We start from the raw sequence: 20542 nt of genomic DNA on the forward strand, positions 1-20542 counted from the left end.
GATAACAGCAAAGCTTGTTTTGTTGTCCAAGTTTGTCTTGAAGTTGTTAATTTAAATTTTATATTCAATAAATAACACTATGAAAATAAATGTCTATCAATGAAGATAAATCACTAATGCTAAAAGTTAAATTTTTCTTAATCTTTTGCTATGTGACTGAATAGGACAAGTTCATGGTATAGTTCAGTAAAAAAATAAAAAAATAAAAAACAACAACTGCAAAATACAAACAATGAAAGACTTAGTGACCCTTTATATTTTCTCAAAATATCAGACTCTCAAAGATCAGACGTATTTATTTCGATTACACTATATATATATATATGTGCATTTCTCAAAGATGGTCTATAAGCAAGATAGCATGTTTCACTTTCTACCCCTCTCTCCCTCTCTGCCTCTCCCCCCTCCCCCCTGCAATAATGAGCTTCTCTGTGCCTGACTCAACGCACACACATACTGTAGAGACATTCACCAGAGTGACAGCAGGTTTCTGAGTTCTTTTTTAAATTTTCTTTAATTCATAGAAGCTTGTATACATTTTTTATTTCCAGCACTTGCTCAGAATGATTAGATCTCTCTGTGAAAAAAGTTTTAAAGAGTTTGGATGCTCCACTTTAAAGATATAAAAATATTTTTTACTATATCTTTAAAAAATCACCACGTCCACACCGTTCAAGATATCCAAAATCCGGTCGCAATTTAACATCTTCAGAATATTCTCTTCATGTTAAAAAAGTTTGGTGTGAACAGCTGGTTGTTCTTAGAAGTAGTGTGCATTTGTTTACAGCCTGATTTTTCCAAAAATCCACATTCAAATCAAAATAGCCGGCTTCCTGTTGGTCTCAGCTAATGAGTTTGATTTAGAAAGTTGTCCAAATTGATGAGATTAATATATGTACAGAGTTTGGTGACTGTAGGAAAAACTAACCCCCCAACTTTTGTCAAAAGATGGCGCTATAGAGTGCCTGCTCCACGCCCATTTATGACCTTTTGCCAGTGTCTAACTATCATTAATATTGATGTGTGTGTTGAGTTTCATGAAATTCTAAGCATGTTAACTGCCTCGAAAAGACAGGAATCTAATTTTAAAGTTTGACATGTTGCCATGGCAACAGCATTCGATTTATCATCGACCCCTTTACATATTCTTATCGGCCGTGTTTTGACATGATTTTGATGAAGTTTAAAGAAAATCGAGTAAAATTAAGAGGCTGATTTCAAAGCATTTTGAAAATGACACACTTCCTGCTGCCAGTTGGTGGCGCTATAACTTTGACTCATAATAGTCACATTTATGGAATCGGCATCATACAACAAACAAACTGGTGAAGTTTCATCAGAATCAGGCAATGTGGTCAACAGTTATTAGACACTTCCTGTTTCTCATTTCTCGCCATAACTTTGTCGCCTTGCCACGGCCAAACCGTTCGAGATATCAAAAATCTCCTCGCAATTTAGCGTCCCCAATGTCTTGAGATCATGCTGACCGAGTTTGGTGACAATCCCATGGAATTCCTGGGAGGAGTACGTTAAATTCCAGAGCATGCGCTTTTTAAACAGCCCTAAATATCTCACTTCCTGTCAGGTGGAGCCTATGACATAGAGTACAAAAGTTGTTTGGCTCAGTGAGATCTATATGTGTACCGAGTTTCATATCAATACATGCAAGTATGTGTGCGCAGTACATCAAGTTTTCAAACTGTGTTCCAGGGGGCGCTGTAGAGGCCCTGAACCACGCCCGGGTCCCAGCCTCTTTGGCGTCCTGATGGCCACAGATTCCGACGTGTGTGCAAATTTTCAAGAGTTTTTGAGTATGTTAAGGCCCCCAAAAGTGCCCGGAAGGTTGAAAAAAAAAAAAAAAAAAAAAAAAAAAAAAAATAATAACCCTTAGAAGAACAATAGGGCCTTCGCCCTTTTGGGCTCGGGCCCTAATAATAATAAACGAAGCAGATCCAATAGGGTCCTCACACCATCGGTGCTCGGGCCCTAATAATAATAATAATAATAATAATAATTAAAGCTGCAAGCAGCGATGAACGGGCCCTCGCACACGGGCTCACCGCCGACCGGTGGCTTTAGGAACACAGCAAATGGTGGGTAGTATGCTTTTAATACAGTAAAAATAGGAGAAATATGTCAAAGTCACTTAAATGTGCCAAATTCCCTGCTGCCAGCTGGTGGCGCTATGCCTATGAATGATTATTGGCATGTAGATGTGTTCAGGCCACCACTTTCATCAAACATATGAAGTTTGGTGCAGATTGACCTTGGTATGTTTGAGTTAGTGAAAAATATGATATATCCTGCTGCCAACAGGTGGCGCTATGATAATATCTGAATATTGGCCTTTAGGTGTCTTCAGGCCAGGACTCTTACCAAAGCTGTGAAGTTTGAGGCAGATCGGACATTTTATGGCTGAGTTATAACAACTTCTATGTCCATTGCGAAACATCAAACTTTGTCACGCCGCCACAGACACGCCCTTTAACGAAAACTCAAGATCTTCGCAATTTAACATCTCTAAGGCCTCTAGATCAGACTGACCAAATATAATGTTGATATCATTAAATCTCTAGGAGGAGTTTGATACAAGTCATTTCCTGTTGCCAACAGGTGGCGCTGTGATTATAATAGAATATTGGCCTTCAGATGTGTTCAGGCCAGGACTCTTATCGAATATGTGAAGTTTAAGGCAAATCGGACATTTTATGGCTAAGTTATAACAAGTTTTATATCCATGGCGAGGCCTCGAAATTTGTCAGGCCGCCACGGACACGCCCTTTACCGAAAACTCAAGATCTTCACAATTTAACATCGCTAAGGCCTTTATATTAGACTGACCGATTTTGGTGTTGATCTGTATAAATCTCTAGGAGGAGTTGGTTGTAGAGTACAGCATGACACTTCCTGTTGCCTGCAGGTGGCGCTATGACTATAACTGAATTTTGGCATGTAGATGTCTTCAGGTCAGGAGTGTTATCACACATGTGAAGTTTGGGACAGATCGAACATTGTATGCCTGAGTTATAGCAACTTCCTTTTTCATGGCGAAACATCGAAATTTGCGAGGCCGCCACGGACACGCCCTCCGATGAAAACTCTAGATCTTCACAATTTAACGTCGCAAAGGGCTTTAGATTAGACTCACCAAATTTGCTGTTGATCGGAATAAATCTCTAGGAGGAGTTCGTTCAAGTATGGCGCCTGAAAATGGCAAAAATGACACAAATTTTGCTAAGAAAATTAATAATAACCGACTTCCTGTTGGGTTTCGGATTTTATCTCAAGAGGCTTTTTTGTAGGTATTGGTGTGTTACATGTGTGTACCGATTTTTGTGCACGTACGATAATCACAGCTGAAAGCGCACACCGCGGAACGTGTAAAGGTGGCGCTATTGAGCCATTTTGCCACACCCACTTCTGCAACCCATATCAGACGTCCATTTTCGCCAGGTCTGATGTGTGTGCGAAGTTTCGTTAGTTTTCGGGTATGTCTAGGCCCTCAAAAATGCGATTCATTCCGGATAAGAAGAATAATAATAATAATTAAAGCTGCAAGCAGCGATGAACGGGCCCTCGCACACGGGCTCACCGCCGACCGGTGGCTTTAGGAACACAGCAAATGGTGGGTAGTATGCTTTTAATACAGTAAAAATATGAGAAATATGTCAAAGTCACTTAAATGTGCCAAATTTCCTGCTGCCAGCTGGTGGCGCTATGCCTATAACTGATTATTGGCATGTAGATGTGTTCAGGCCACCACTTTCATCAAACATATGAAGTTTGGTGCAGATTGACCTTGGTATGTTTGAGTTAGTGAAATATATGATATATCCTGCTGCCAACAGGTGGCGCTATGATAATATCTGAATATTGGCCTTTAGGTGTCTTCAGGCCAGGACTCTTACCAAACATGTGAAGTTTGAGGCAGATCGGACATTTTATGGCTGAGTTATAACAACTTCTATGTCCATGGCGAAACATCAAACTTTGTCACGCCGCCACGGACAAGCCCTTTAACGAAAACTCAAGATCTTCGCAATTTAACATCTCTAAGGCCTCTAGATCAGGCTGACCAAATATAATGTTGATATCATTAAATCTCTAGGAGGAGTTTGATACAAGTCATTTCCTGTTGCCAACAGGTGGCGCTGTGATTATAATAGAATATTGGCCTTCAGATGTGTCCAGGCCAGGACTCTTATCGAATATGTGAAGTTTGAGGCAAATCGGACATTTTATGGCTGAGTTATAACAAGTTTTATATCCATGGCGAGACCTCAAAATTTGTCAGGCCGCCACGGACACGCCCTTTACCGAGAACTCAAGATCTTCACAATTTAACATCACTAAGGCCTTTATATTAGACTGACCGATTTTGGTGTTGATCTGTATAAATCTCTAGGAGGAGTTGGTTGTAGAGTACAGCATGACACTTCCTGTTGCCAGCAGGTGGCGCTATGACTATAACTGAATATGGGCATGTAGATGTCATCAGGTCAGGAGTGTTATCACACATGTGAAGTTTGGGGCAGATCGGGCATTTTATGCCTGAGTTATAGCAACTTCCTTTTTCATGGCGAAGCATCGAAATTTGCCAGGCCGCCACGGACACGCCCTCCGATGAAAACTCTAGATCTTCGCAATTTAACGTCACAAAGGGCTTTAGATTAGACTCACCAAATTTGCCGTTGATCCGAATAAATCTCTAGGAGGAGTTCGTTCAAGTATGACGCCTGAAAATGGCAAAAATTACACAAATTTTGCTAAGAAAATTAAAAATAACCGACTTCCTGTTGGGTGCCAAATTTTGCTCCAAGAGGCTTTTTTGTAGGTATTGGTGAGCTACATGTGTGTACCGATTTTCGTGCATGTACGTGAATCACAACTGAAAGCGCACACCGCGGAACGTGTAAAGGTGGCGCTATCGAGCCATTTTGCCACACCCACTTCTGCAACCCATATAAGACGTAAATTTTCGCCAGGTCTGATGTGTGTGCGAAGTTTCATGAGTTTTCGGGTATGTCTAAGCCCTCAAAAATGCGATTCATTTTGGAGAAGAATAATAATAATTAAAGCTGCAAGCAGCGATGAACGGGCCCTCGCACACGGGCTCACCGCCGACCGGTGGCTTTAGGAACACAGCAAATGGTGGGTAGTATGCTTTTAATACAGTAAAAATAGGAGAAATATGTCAAAGTCACTTAAATGTGCCAAATTTCCTGCTGCCAGCTGGTGGCGCTATGCCTATAACTGATTATTGGCATGTAGATGTGTTCAGGCCACCACTTTCATCAAACATATGAAGTTTGGTGCAGATTGACCTTGGTATGTTTGAGTTAGTGAAAGATATGATATATCCTGCTGCCAACAGGTGGCGCTATGATAATATCTGAATATTGGCCTTTAGGTGTCTTCAGGCCAGGACTCTTACCAAACTTGTGAAGTTTGAGGCAGATCGGACATTTTATGCCTGAGTTATAACAACTTCTATGTCCATGGCGAAACATCAAACTTTGTCACGCCGCCACGGACACGCCCTTTAACGAAAACTCAAGATCTTTGCAATTTAACATCTCTAAGGCCTCTAGATCAGACTGACCAAATATAATGTTGATATCATTAAATCTCTAGGAGGAGTTTGATACAAGTCATTTCCTGTTGCCAACAGGTGGCGCTGTGATTATAATAGAATATTGGCCTTCAGATGTGTTCAGGCCAGGACTCTTATCGAATATGTGAAGTTTGAGGCAAATCGGACATTTTATGGCTGAGTTATAACAAGTTTTATATCCATGGCGAGACCTCGAAATTTGTCAGGCCGCCACGGACACGCCCTTTACCGAAAACTCAAGATCTTCACAATTTAACATCACTAAGGCCTTTATATTAGACTGACCTATTTTGGTGTTGATCTGTATAAATCTCTAGGAGGAGTTGGTTGTAGAGTACAGCGTGACACTTCCTGTTGCCAGCAGGTGGCGCTATGAATATAACTGAATATGGATATGTAGATGTCATCAGGTCAGGAGTGTTATCACACATGTGAAGTTTGGGACAGATCGGACATTTTATGCCTAAGTTATAGCAACTTCCTTTTTCATGGCGAAACATCGAAATTTGCGAGGCCGCCACGGACACGCCCTTCGATGAAAACTCTAGATCTTCACAATTTAACGTCACAAAGGGCTTTAGATTAGACTCACCAAATTTGCTGTTGATCGGAGTAAATCTCTAGGAGGAGTTCGTTCAAGTACCACGCCTGAAAATGGCAAAAATGACACAAATTTTGCTAAGAAAATTAATAATAACCGACTTCCTGTTGGGTTTCGGATTTTGTCCCAGGAGGCTTTTTTGTAGGTATTGGTGAGCTACATGTGTGTACCGATTTTCATGCATGTACGTGAATCACAGCTGAAAGCGCACACCGCGGAACGTGTAAAGGTGGCGCTATCGAGCCGTTTTGCCACACCCATCTCTGAAACCCATATCAGACGTCCATTTTCGCCAGGTTTGATGTGTGTGCAAAGTTTCATGAGTTTTCGGGTATGTTTAGGCCCTCAAAAATGCGATTCATTCCGGAGAAGAAGAATAATAATAATAATTAAAGCTGCGAGCAGCGATGAACGGGCCCTCGCACCCGGGCTCACCGCCGACCGGTGGCTTCAGGAAAACAGCAAACGGTGGGCAGTATGCTTTTAATACAGTAAATGTAGGAGAAATATGTCAAAGTCACTTAAATGTGCCAAACTTGCCGCTGCCAGCTGGTGGCACAATGCCTATAACTGATTATTGGCATGTAGATGTGTTCAGGCCACCACTATTATCAAACATATGAAGTTTGGTGCAGATTGACCTTGGCATGTTTGAGTTAGTGAAATATATGAGATATCCTGCTGCCAACAGGTGGCGCTATGATAATATCTGAAAATTGGTCTTTAGGTGTCTTCAGGCCAGGACTCTTACCAAACCTGTGAATTTTGTGGCAGATCAGACATTTTCAGGCTAAGTTATAACCACTTCTATGTCTATGCAGAAACATCAAACTTTGTCAGGCCACCACGGACATGCCCTTTAATGAAAACTCAAGATCTTCACAATTTAACATCTCTAAGGCTTCAAGATCAGACTGACCAAATATAATGTTGATTTAACTAAATGCAATCAATGCAAGGACTTCAGATAAATGCCAACTGTGAACCAGTATGCTACAAATGATGATAAGAACATGATTCATGATGATAGCAAAATGTTATTATTGCTTCCTTTACATCCACCACTTCTGCTTAAATGTCATTGTTACCTATCTGTACAATTTTTGTGTGGATATTGCTTTGCTGGTGACTCCTGTTATAAGACATCACTCTTAAGTGCTACATAACTAAGAATCAATAAGGAAGACGGTGCCCAGTTGGCACATGCATTCACAGTAATCCTCTGCTAGTTTGGATTTTAAGTTTACAGAATTGAAAGGGTTACACTTTAAAATCAACACACAGACACATACACACAAAATATAAAATGTTGCCATCCAGTTTCATTTGTTAAAATTAACTATATTAGTTAACATGACCAATAAATAAATAGCATTTATTAATGTTAATTAATATTAAGCTAAAAAAAAGTATTCATATAAAGTTTATGTACTGTGAATTAACATGAACATGAACACAGTTCATGTGGGTGTACAGCAATACACAATAAAGTGCTCTATAAACTCTTCATTCTTTCAAAATATCTTTAAAAATCAAGTTTAGTATTTTAACGGGGTAATATATATATATATTTATAACTGATCTTAAAATTATGGTTTTCAGATGTTTTGAAGAGATAACAGTAACTTTTGTTTTGTTGTCAAAGTTTGTCATAATTTTTTATTATTATTATTTTATATTCAATAAATAACACTATGTAAATATTGTCTATCAATGAAGATAAATTGATCATGCTAAAAAGTTGTATTTTTTTTAAATCTTTTGCTACGTGACTGAATAGGACAAGTTCATGGTACAGTTAAGTAAAAAATAAATAAAAAACAACAACTGCAAAATACGAACAATGAAAGACAAAGTGACCCTTTATATTTTCTCAAAATATCAGACTCTCAAAGATCAGACATATTTATGTAATTAAAATACATATGTGCATTTTTTGTTCAAAGATGGTCTGTAGGATGGCTCTCTACTCTGTCACCCTCTCTGCCTCTCACCCCTCCCCCCTGCAATAATGAGCTTCTCTGTGCCTGACTGAACGCACACACATACTGTAGAGACATTCACCAGAGTGACAGCAGGTTTCTGAGTTATTTTTTTAATTTTCTTTAATTCATTGAAGCTTGTATAAAATTTATATTTCCAGCACTTGCTCAGAATGATTAGATCTCTGTGTGAAAAAAGTTTTAAAGAGTTTGGATGCTGCACTTTAAAGATATAAAAAATTAGGGTTATGTTTTTTACTATATCTTTAAAAAATCACCACGTCAACACCGTTCGAGATATCCAAAATCCGCTCGCAATTTAACATCTTCAGAATCTTCTCTTCATGTTAAAAAAGTTTGGTGTGAACAGCTGGTTGTTCTTAGGAGTAGTGTGAATTTGTTTACTACCTGATTTTTCAAAAAAATCCACCTTCAAATCAAAATAGCCGGCTTTCTGTTGGTCTTAGCTAATGAGTTTGATTTAGAAAGTTGTCCAGATTGATGAGAACAATATATGTACAGAGTTTGGTGACTGTAGGAAAAACTAACCCCCCAACTTTTGTCAAAAGATGGCGCTATAGAGTGCCTGCTCCACGCCCATTTATGACCTTTTGCCAGTGTCTAACTATCATTAATATTGATGTGTGTGTTGAGTTTCATGAAATTCTAAGCATGTTATCTGCCTCGAAAAGACAGGAATGTAATTTTAAAGTTTGACACGTTGCCATGGCAACAGCATTTGATTTATCATCGACCCCTTTACATATTCTTTATCGGCCGTGTTTTGACATGATTTTGATGAAGTTTAAAGAAAATCGAGTAAAATTAAGAGGCTGATTTCAAAGCATTTTGAAAATGACACACTTCCTGCTGCCAGTTGGTGGCGCTATAACTTTGACTCATAATAGTCACATTTATGGAATCGGCATCATACAACGAACAATCTGGTGAAGTTTCATCAGAATCAGGCAATGTGTGCAACAGTTATTAGACACTTCCTGTTTCTCATTTCTCGCCATAACTTTGTCGCCTTGCCACGGCCAAACCGTTCGAGATATCAAAAATCTCCTCGCAATTTAGCGTCCCCAATGTCTTGAGATCATGCTGACCGAGTTTGGTGACAATCCCATGGAATTCCTGGGAGGAGTACGTTAAATTCCAGAGCATGCGCTTTTTAAACAGCCCTAAATATCTCACTTCCTGTTGCGTGGAGCCCATGACATAGAGTACAAAAGTTGTTCAGCTCGATGAGTTCTATATGTGTACCGAGTTTCATATCAATACGCGCAAGTATGTGTGCGCAGTACATCAAGTTTTCAAACTGTGTTCCAGGGGGCGCTGTAGAGGCCCTGAACCACGCCCGGGTCCCAGCCTCTGTGGCGTCCGGACGACGGCAGATTCCGACGTGTGTGCAAATTTTCAAGAGTTTTTGAGTATGTTAAGGCCCCCAAAAGTGCCCCAACGGTTGAAAAAAAAAACAAAAAAAAAAACAAATAAGAATCCTTAGAAGAACAATAGGGCCTTCGCCCTTTTGGGCTCGGGCCCTAATAATAAACGAAGCAGATCCAATAGGGTCCTCACACCATCGGTGCTCGGGCCCTAATAATAATAATTAAAGCTGCAAGCAGCGATGAACGGGCCCTCGCACCCGGGCTCACCGCCGACCGGTGACTTTAGGAAAATGGCAAACGGTGGGCAGTATGCTTTTAATACAGTAAATGTAGGAGAAATATGTCAAAGTCACTTAAATGTGCCAAATTTCCCGCTGCCAGCTGGTGGCGCTATGCCTATAACTGATTATTGGCATGTAGATGCGTTCAGGCCAGTACTATTATCAAACATATGAAGTTTGGTGCAAATTGACCTTGGTATGTTTGAGTTAGTGAAAGATATGATATATCCTGCTGCCAACAGGTGGCGCTATGATAATATCTGAATATTGGTCTTTAGGTGTCTTCAGGCCAGGACTCTCACCAAACCTGTGAAGTTTGAGGCAGATCGGACATTTTATGGCTGAGTTATAACAACTTCTATGTCCATGGCGAAACATCAAACTTTGTCATGCAGCCACAGACACGCCCTTTAACGAAAACTCAAGATCTTCGCAATTTAACATCTTTAAGGCCTCTAGATCAGACTGACCAAATATAATGTTGATATCATTAAATCTCTAGGAGGAGTTTGATACAAGTCACAGCCAACAGGTGGCGCTGTGATTATAATAGAATATTGGCCTTCAGATTGGTTCAGGCCAGGACTCTTATCGAACATGTGAAGTTTGAGGCAAATCGGCCATTTTATGGCTGAGTTATAACAAGTGTATTATCCATGGCGAGACCTCGAAATTTGCCAGGCTGCCACGGACACGCCCTTCAACGAAAACTCAAGATCTTCACAATTTAACATCGCTAAAGCCTTTTTATTAGACTGACCGATTTTGGTGTTGATCTGATTAAATCTCTTGGAGGAGTTTGTTGCAGAGTACTGCATGACACTTCCTGTTGCCAGCAGGTGGCGCTATGAGTAAAACTGAATATGGGCATGTAGATGTCATCAGGTCAGGATTGTTATCACACATGTGAAGTTTGGGACAGATCGGACATATTATGCCTAAGTTATAGCAACTTCCTTTTTCATGGCGAAACATCGAAATTTGCCAGGCCGCCACGGACACACCCTCCGACAAAAACTCTAGATCTTCGCAATTTAACGTCACAAAGGGCTTTAGATCGGACTCACCTAATTCGGCATTGATCCGAATCAATCTCTATGAGGAGTTCGTTCAAGTACGACGCTTGAAATGGGCAAAAATGACACAAATTTTGCTGAGAAAATTAAAAATAACCGACTTCCTGTTGGGTGTCAAATTTTGCTCCAAGAGGCTTTTTTGTAGGTATTGGTGTGTTACATCTGTGTACCGATTTTCGTGCATGTACGTGAATCACAGCTGAATGCGCACACCGCGGAACGTGTAAAGGTGGCGCTGTCGAGCCATTTTGCCACACCCGTCTCTGAAACCCATATCAGATGTACATTTTCGCCAGGTTTGATGTGTGTGCAAAGTTTCATGAGTTTTCGGGTATGTTTAGGCCCTCAAAAAAGCGATTCATTTTGAGAATAATAATAATAATAATAAACGGAGCAATTCCAATAGGGTCCTCACACCATCGGTGCTCGGGCCCTAATAATAAACGAAGCAGATCCAATAGGGTCCTCACACCATCGGTGCTCGGGCCCTAATAAACGAAGCAGATCCAATAGGGTCCTCACACCATCGGTGCTCGGGCCCTAATAAACGAAGCAGATCCAATAGGGTCCTCACACCATCGGTGCTCGGGCCCTAATAATAATAATAATAAACGGAGCAGATTCAATAGGGTCCTCACACCATCGGTGCTCGGGCCCTAATAATAATAATAATAAACGGAGCAGATTCAATAGGGTCCTCACACCATCGGTGCTCGGGCCCTAATAAACGGAGCAATTCCAATAGGGTCCTCGCACTGTAGTGCTCGGGCCCTAATAATAAACGAAGCAGATCCAATAGGGTCCTCACACCATCGGTGCTCGGGCCCTAATAATAATAAACGGAGCAGATTCAATAGGGTCCTCACACCATCGGTGCTCGGGCCCTAATTAACAGAATTGACACACTTAATTTGCAGCTCTGGTTTCGTAAGCAGTCATGGCCAAAAGCAGTCAACATCTTACCTTTAGATTAGGGGTTTGAGTCTGATCAACAATGAACCTCATTAGGATGTTAAACTGTTGGTCGAAGGGGAAAGACTCCCTAAGGGGGAAAAAAAAGAAAAACAAGACATCATCCTGGTGGCACAGCTTCAAAAAGAACAAAACCAGGACTATCACTTAGGACCAACCTTGTGACATCCAGAGCTTTTTGGACCTTAGCTTGGACTGAGCCCAAGAGGTCAGCTCCCATTTTCTTCAGCAGCTGAGTGAGTAGTACAAAGAGCCAGTCCTGGAGATCCTCTCTGTGCACAGTGATGAAGTCTACTAGGGTCTCCAAGAACATACTAAACACCTGGAAACAACATCAAATGTCATGGAAATTCTTTGCAGCACATCTTTTCATATATGTACTAATGGCTTTATGTCCCCGTGTCAAAAATGCATTAGAAAATATATTTCTACATAATATATTTCAACAAAAAATTGTCTTTAAAACTTTTATAACTATCTAAATTAATTTGAAATAAAATCAAAATACTTCGATTTTAGGATTCTTTGTTCATCTTCAGAACACAAATTTCGATATTTTTGATGAAATACATTTTTGATACAACACAACTGACATGTTCAAGGCCCAGAAAGGTAATAAAAACATTGTTAAAACAGTCCATGTCACATCAGTGGTTCATGCGCAGCAGAAACTGACACGGATGAGAAGAAATTGTTGAATAAAGTTGTTATTTTTGTTTTCTGTGCGCACAAAGAGTATTCTTGTAACTTCATAACATTAAAGTTGAACCACCGATGTGGCATGGACTATTTTAACTATGTCCTTACTACCTTTCTGGGCCTTGAATGCATTGAGTTGCTGTCTATGCAGCATCAGAAAGCTCTCAGATTTCACCAGAAATATCTTAATTTGTGTTCTGAAGATAAACAAATGTCTTACGGGTTTGAAACAACATGAGGGTGAGTAAGTAATGTCAGAATTTTAAAAGAAAAGTCAAGTCTTCTTCAGTTACCCTTAAAAATTTTCCTAAGGCCCCCTAGTGGGCCCCGGACCCCTGATTGAGAACCACTGTTCTAGTTTAAGCAGTTCTTTGTTCATTATACATCTACGAGATTTTTTGTCGGTTTATTGTCTGTAAGTCTGTTTATAAATCTGATTACTTTTAATAAAGTGATAGGCAGGATGGTTTGATATATTAATCATGGTGGCGCTGTATGAGTTTTGTCATTCTGTTTAATATTTAGGGTTAACAGCATAAAACAAACAGTTTATGAGCAATAATTATAGTGTTGATGATTTTAATGTGATGTATATGAAGAATGAATCCATTTCTATAAAGACAGAACACAATCTATTTATATAACAAAAAGGTTCAGGTATTTGTAATATCCACTTACTCTCTATTGTTAAAATCCACACCAAGGCAGACCATGCAAACAACAGGAAAAAACACATTCCATTAGTACAATCTCATTCCATTTTTGAGTTCCACACAAACACACTGTTTTCCAGAAAAATGTTAAACTGAACAGAATCCATAGTGATGAAAGCTACTTATTTAGTCTATTATAACATGATTAATTTAGGATAATTCACATGATGCAACACATTTTAAAGTAATCCTTTAAATCTTTTATTTGGAAGGCTACCATTAATCCAGTCATCGTAAGTAGATAAAGTGTGATCAAAGCAGCCATGTGAAAAGGATGCGTCCTCACACAGGTTACCTTGCTGTGAGGATCTGCAAACATCCTGGTGAAGATCTCACACAGCCTTTTGAGCTCCACACGGCTAAAACACACAAAAGCATGATTAAAGGATTGTTCACAATAAGCATTAGACAGAAAAAAACATAAGAAGCCATTGAACGCTAAGTGGGACTTTGCATATGCATCATTTTAGAACTGCCTATAAAAATACACTAAATGTGTATTCTCTGTCTTGGAGAAAAATGAGCAACCAAGAGACCATGTGTTGCTCTGAAGGCCCCTACCTGAGAATGCGCTGGCTCTTCAGCAGGTTCTGCAAACCCAGTAGGCCCTCCTTCCTCTCTGACCAGTTGGAACTGGCGCAGTGGTTTAGCACCTCAGCGACGTCCTCTGTCTGACGCAGGTAGTGAGGAATGCCTCCATTACGGGAACTATAGGAACGCTCTGAGCAGGCACTGGATGCATCGCTGTTGGCATCATCATCAGACTCGTACCTCCTTCTCAAAGGCTTGCGCTGAGGAGAGCATTGAGCAGATTAGTAGGTTCCATGGGAAGTTGACAAAGCCATTAGAAGACCAACAAAGGAAGTTCATTCAAGAATTTACCGTGCATTACTTAAACATTTAGTAAGTACGCTGTTGATATGGAAAAGCCATGCAGTATTAAAAAATAACAAGGGTTTAGGTTCATTCAACACTAACTTTAGGACTTTGGCCAAGTACACTCAAAATCTTAAGAGTGACAACCACATATAAATGTGGAAATCATCTAAAATATGAATTTCTGTGCATACAGAATAATACAAGTGTCACTTCTAACTCGCTGGTCGACAAAGTGATCTTAACAGTAGTTTGGCATATTGAAGTCAACATAGATACAACAGTTTATTGTTACCTACACTACTGTTTAGAAAAGTTTGGGATTAAAATTATTACTTTGATTCACTAATAATACATTAAATTGATCAAAAAGACAGAAAAGACATTTGTAATGTTATGGAAAAATCATTTTCAAATAAATGGTGTTCTTTTGAACCCTATTCATCAGAAAAACCTTTTAATAAAAATAAATGTTAATACACTACCAGTCAAAAGCAAAATGATTTTTAATGTTTTTTAAATATTTTTTAAAGTTTTTTGCTCGCCAAGCCTGCATTTAGTTGATCCAAAGTACAGCAAAAACTGTAAAATTTTAAATATATTTGAATGCATTTTAAAACGTAATTTCTTCCTGTGATTTCAAAGCTGAATTTTTTGCAACATTACTAAAGTCACATGATTCTTCAGAAATCATTGTAATATTTAGATTTTTTTTTTTGATTTGTTGAGTTGATTTTTTTTCAGGTTTCTTTGATGAATAGAACATTCAGAAGAACAGCATTTGAAATAGAAATTTTTTGTAACATTTTAAATGTCTACAGCAAAAACAGTAAAATTTTGAAATGTTATTACTTTTTAATATAACTACTTCTTATATGAATAGGTTTTAAGATAAATTAAAAATAATTTATTCCTGTGATCAAAGCTACATTTCCAAGGATGCTTTAAATTGATCACAACTGATGATAAAGACATTTATAAGGTTACATTAGATTTATATTTAACATGTTCTTTTTGAACTTTCTATTTATCAAAGAAACCTGAAAAAAATCTACTATTAATAATAATAAAAAATGTTTTTTGAGCAACAAATCAGAATATTATAATGATTTGTGAAGGATCATTTGTGAAGGAGTAATGATGCTACAAATTCAGCTTTGAAATCACACTAATAAATTACATAAATATATTAAAATATATTCAAATAGAAAAGTTATTTTAAATCGTAAAAATGCTGTAGAAGAGAAATTTTGTTTTTAACTTTTGACTGGTGGGATTTTTTCGGCAGTTAATTTGGTTGTAAAACTCAGTTATCATTCCCCTAAATAACTGAACTCTGTATATGGAATTAAGCAACTTTAGCACTAGTGTGTATGTGACCTTGGAGCTCTTCAGCTGTCTCCGCACTAGAGTGTGAAGGAACAATTCAGATATTTACTGCGGCAGTCATGAATAATTCAAATTGGTCACAGACAATTTCCAGCAGTTGGCAGCAATGCATTAACAAACACTCAAGTCCCTGTCATTAGTACAGTGTGTGCAGAGAACATAAGTGAAGAGTGCAGCACACTGGGTAATTACATCTACTTATGTAGCAAAGGGAATGTGTCAAGCTGATGCATATCATCTGCCCTGTTTACAACTTAATCCTGCTATGTTGTGACATGGGAATTAATGATGATATACATTTTCCAAAGCAATAATACTGGGTGATATACAGGTAATAAAATGAAGAGATTAATGCCAAACTGATAGCAAAATGAATGAAATGCATCTTGTGCAGGAATTGATGGGACTGTGCGGGGGGGCGGGGAGCGGGGGTGTCATTGACCAAATTAATGACAGAAGCACAAATGTTTGTGGTGCACAAAATGCTCTTGATATTTGTTTGACAGTCCATGATGGGATAAGTCTTTCTGATTAGTGAATAAAAATAAAGAAGCACTACCTTATTCCTGGAGTCTCCTAACAGCTGAAGACAACCAAGAGGAGAAGAGCAAACAGACGCAGACATTTCAAAGGTAGAAAGTTGTTGCAGAAAAGATACAATCTGAAAACTACCCTCATAATATAGCTAGGCATTTAATAAACACTTTCCTAAAATATAATTTTTCTCTGGGTGTTTTTAGGGCCACACATAACAAATAGTTGAGCCATACAGAAGAATTTGTTATCCTAGATCAGATAATACAAGTGAGGCATGTTTCAGTTCATCATATTCATATTTATGAGATGAGACCAGGGTTCTTACCAAAGCATCAGCCACAGCAGCCTCCACTTCTGTGCCAGTGTTCAGCACCCTCATAGCATTGACAGATGCGGAAATGCGAGCCTGATGGATCAGGCCAAAGCGATCTGTAGGGTTTGAACACAGGATGAAACAGTGAGAACGGAAAACAACGAGTTACTAAATACTTACTTTCTACACCAACATTTCAAAAGCAGGTCATAAACATTTTTTTTACCAATTAAGCTAATAATTAAGAGAATCAATACAGTTTGATACAACCCAACACATATCAGAAAGGACCGAAAAAGAAATATGGTGAAAAAACTGAAAACAAGGTGAAAGTGTGTAATTTCAGATTTTTTAAACAGCCCTCCACCATTAGTTGGCCAATCAGATAGGCTTGTCCCATATTGATAGTATTAGCTGAAACAATGTTAACATGTTTAAATCATTCAGCCAAAAAAAAAAAAAAAAGACTGATATTCAGTTTAGTGGCACTAGTGGTCTAGAAATGACACATTTCACCTTTAAAGCTACAATGATCAAAAGTAAGATGATTAAAATAAATAAACCAAACTGCTTTAATAAAATAGCTTCCCGGAAAATCTAATTCAAACATTCCAAAAAATTAACTTCTTTGATGCTCACAGCACAAAATGGCAAATAAACAATGCTTTGTAAATTAATTATCAGCAGCAACAACAGAAATGCAAAGGTTTTAAATAACAGGATATGGTAAGAATACAAAACCTTTTATATAAATCAGACAACTGTAGTGAATTTTCGCAAACACACCACCAACTGAACGGAAACGCAAATGGAAATAAAACAACCTCAACTAAGATGGATGATGATGTTTATGGTGAAAATGGAGAGCAAAGACATTAAAAATGTAATTTCACAAATGAACTCGCATCTACATCTAACAATGACGTTTGCAGCTTGATCTGGCAACCCCAGTGGGGTTCGACTTTCAAAAAAAATAATAAAAGGTAAAGTATGAAGGCATGCTGGTGATTGGCCCTGTCTGAGGGGGCCAGGTAAAGGGTCATGCAGGTCACCTGACTGGCCCACGGGTTCAGTCGTGGACAACGCGCTGGTTGAGCGAGAGTGACGTCGGGAGGCTGCAAGGGGACAGGAAGTGGGGTGACACCCCAGGGACGGTTAGTGCTACACTAAAACACTGAGCCCCATCCGCGGCAGTAACACAAAACATCCAACATGCCACGCTTAACTAGTCACAACGCAAGTGTTTCACATGAGTGTGAAACAGACCACAGTCTTATCAGTCTCCCTGCTAAAACACAGAAGACACTGACCTATGGTGGTAAAAGATTAGCCATGAATACACAATGCAATTGCAATCAGTGTTATTTTGGCATTATCAAGGGTTTTATTTTTCATTTTTAGTTTAAAGTAGACCTACTATGCCCACTTTTACAAGATGTAATGTAAGTCTCAGGTGTCTTCAGAAGGTATCTGTGAAGGTTTAGCTCAAAATACCCCCATGGATCATTTATGATATCGTTTTGAAAATGCCTATTTTGAGTGGAAGCAGAAATGTAAATGTTAATGTAAATGAGCTACTGCCCCCACCCTCTTTTCCAGAATAAGGCTGTGCTGTGTTAGACACTGTTAAAAAACATCTGTTTGGTTTTGATTATCATGTTTATTGTGTTAAAATCATGCTTTGTAAACCATATTAGTTTAAACTTCTAATATTTGGTTTGCTGAGCACACACATCTGAAGCAGCCACACAGAAAGCGACTGTCACACGGCATGTGGGTACTAAACAAAGTTCTCTTTCATGTCTTATTGCGCTTAAACTGTCAAATACAAACAAGTTTATGTTAAAACACACATAGGTTACAAAAACAGTTGGTTATGTCTGTGAAGGTAAACAGCTAGGAAAGAAATCGCATTTTTATATTAGATCGGTGTGGCAGCAGCAAAATATGTGACCCTGGACCACAAAACCAGTCATAAGGTTAAATTTTACAAAACTGAGATATATACATCATATGAAAGCTCAATAAATAAGCTTTCTATTGATGTATGGTTTGTTAGGATAGGACAATATTTGGCCGAGATACATCTATTTGAAAATCTGACATTTAAGGGTGCAAAAAATCAAAATACTGAGAAAATCACCTTTAAAGTTGTCCAAATTAAGTTCTTAGCAATGCATATTACTAATCAAAAATTACATTTTGATATGCTTACAGTAGGAATTTTACAAAAATTCTTCATGGAACATGATCTTTACTTAATTTCCTAATGATTTTTGGCATAAAAGAAAAATCAATAATTTTGACCCATACAATGTATTTTTGGCTATTGCTACAAATATACCCCAGCGACTTAAGACTGGTTTTGTGGTCCAGGGTCACATATACAGTAAATAAATCAACAAATCCACTGCTCTCTTGTCTCCTCTGAGGCTGGGACTCTAAATATTGTTCAACAACAGAACAGTTAGAATGCTTTGCTCGAACTTTTGCCATGATACTTTTTAAACTGTTGGCGCTGTGGGTGGTGCAGAGGGGCGGTAATATTATAAATGGCGAAATCTGAACGGCTTGTTTTTTCACAATCTTGCAGAGAAAGGCTTACCAAAAAAAATTTACTGGGTAGTTCTTTTTCACATTTTCTGGACTGGTAGATGCACCAGGGACCCAATTATAGCACTTAAACACAGAAAAAGTCAGTTTTTCATGATATGCCACCTTCAAGTTAACAATAACAACACTGATTGCAACACTTGTGTTATTGTTCCTTCTTGCAAATTATTTTAAAGATCAGACCAGCTGTTTTTAATTCACAAATTAATACGAAATGCCATTTAAATTCTTTATGTATAGACAAACCAATAAAACTACCACTAGTTGTATTTACATCCCCAAAGATAAAGCAGGACAGATTATTAAAGCACATCAAGAACATATTAGTGCATGCATAGAGGCAAGCAAACAACAGTTCATATCCCTTTCTAGAAATAATGGCCATAAATTAAGGCCAAATAGAATCAGAGGGAGAAGTTTTGTGATAGTAAGTTGGAAAGGAATGGTTGTTTTTGTTGTTTGGACTCCATCAGCCACTTTTGTGCTCTACTCACCAAGTGGAGTGAAGCCCCGGGCAGGGCTGGTGTCGCGGCTGCTCTCGCGACTGGTGTCACGGCTGCACCCCTGACTCATGCTGGGGCGGGGGATGCGACTGCTCCGTGCTAGCGTGCGATAGGAAGAAGTGGCAGGAAGAAGAGCTTTACCACACAGCCTGGCTGTTAGAACACAGGTTAGGGCATTAGTGAGGCCATGGGGTCAGAAAAAGAGGAGAGAGGGTGTGCTTGGGTTGGCCATTCCTGGGGTCTTTCTGCTTTAGAAAGGTTAAACATTTAAAGCACAAGGCTTAAGCTGAACATTTTGAATTAGACTGACAACATTTAAGGAGCTTCTGAACATGCAGTGTTAAAGGATACATCAAGTAATTTTGCGTATAGCTGGTTTTTACTTGTTTCCTTCAAACAGATTATACAACCAAGCCTTACAGTTTATACTGACACCTATAAAACAATAAAAATAAGATGTCATTCCATTTTGACAATAAATCAGTTTTCTTGCTGCTATAAATTCACATTTGGAGTTTGCATATAAATTGTAGCAGCCCATAAGGCATCATGTCATGTACAAGACAAATAATTACCAATGCATGAATCAAGCTCTCATGAATCAAACACCGACAATTTCTGAGAGGTTTCCATTCATCACTTTTGAATTTCAAAACATAAAATAAAATATTTAATGAGTCGAAAGATTGAAAGATCAGAATTTATCTAAAATAAAAAGCTTACATTATACACTATACAATTCAAAAGCTTTTAATTTTGGGAAAGAAATTATAGGAATCAATATTTTAATGATTTAAAGATGCTTTAAGTTGACCAAGTGATGATAAAGACATTTATAAATGTTACAAACGATTTCTATTTCAGATAAATGCTGTTCTTTTGAACCGTATATTTATCAAAGAAACCTGAAAAAAATCTACTCAGCTTTCAACATTATAATAATAATAATAATAATTAATCAGAAAAATTGAATAATTTCTGA

At 38.4% G+C, this 20542-nt stretch overlaps 1 protein-coding gene across 1 annotated transcript in view; it reads right to left on the minus strand.

The window, feature by feature from the left end:
• The window catches only part of clasp1a (cytoplasmic linker associated protein 1a), a 136195-nt gene that overhangs the window by 70811 nt on the left and 44842 nt on the right, over positions 1–20542 (minus strand). The window contains exons 21-27 of the mRNA XM_073845836.1: positions 19552–19659; positions 17497–17559; positions 16457–16560; positions 13891–14120; positions 13625–13688; positions 12076–12239; positions 11909–11987 (exon numbers count right to left, since the gene is read on the minus strand). Coding sequence (XP_073701937.1) covers positions 11909–11987; positions 12076–12239; positions 13625–13688; positions 13891–14120; positions 16457–16560; positions 17497–17559; positions 19552–19659 — 812 coding nt within the window. The remainder of the gene's footprint in view (positions 1–11908; positions 11988–12075; positions 12240–13624; positions 13689–13890; positions 14121–16456; positions 16561–17496; positions 17560–19551; positions 19660–20542) is intronic.

Source organism: Garra rufa, chromosome 8, assembly GCF_049309525.1.
Source record: "Garra rufa chromosome 8, GarRuf1.0, whole genome shotgun sequence".
Taxonomy (NCBI): domain Eukaryota; kingdom Metazoa; phylum Chordata; class Actinopteri; order Cypriniformes; family Cyprinidae; genus Garra; species Garra rufa.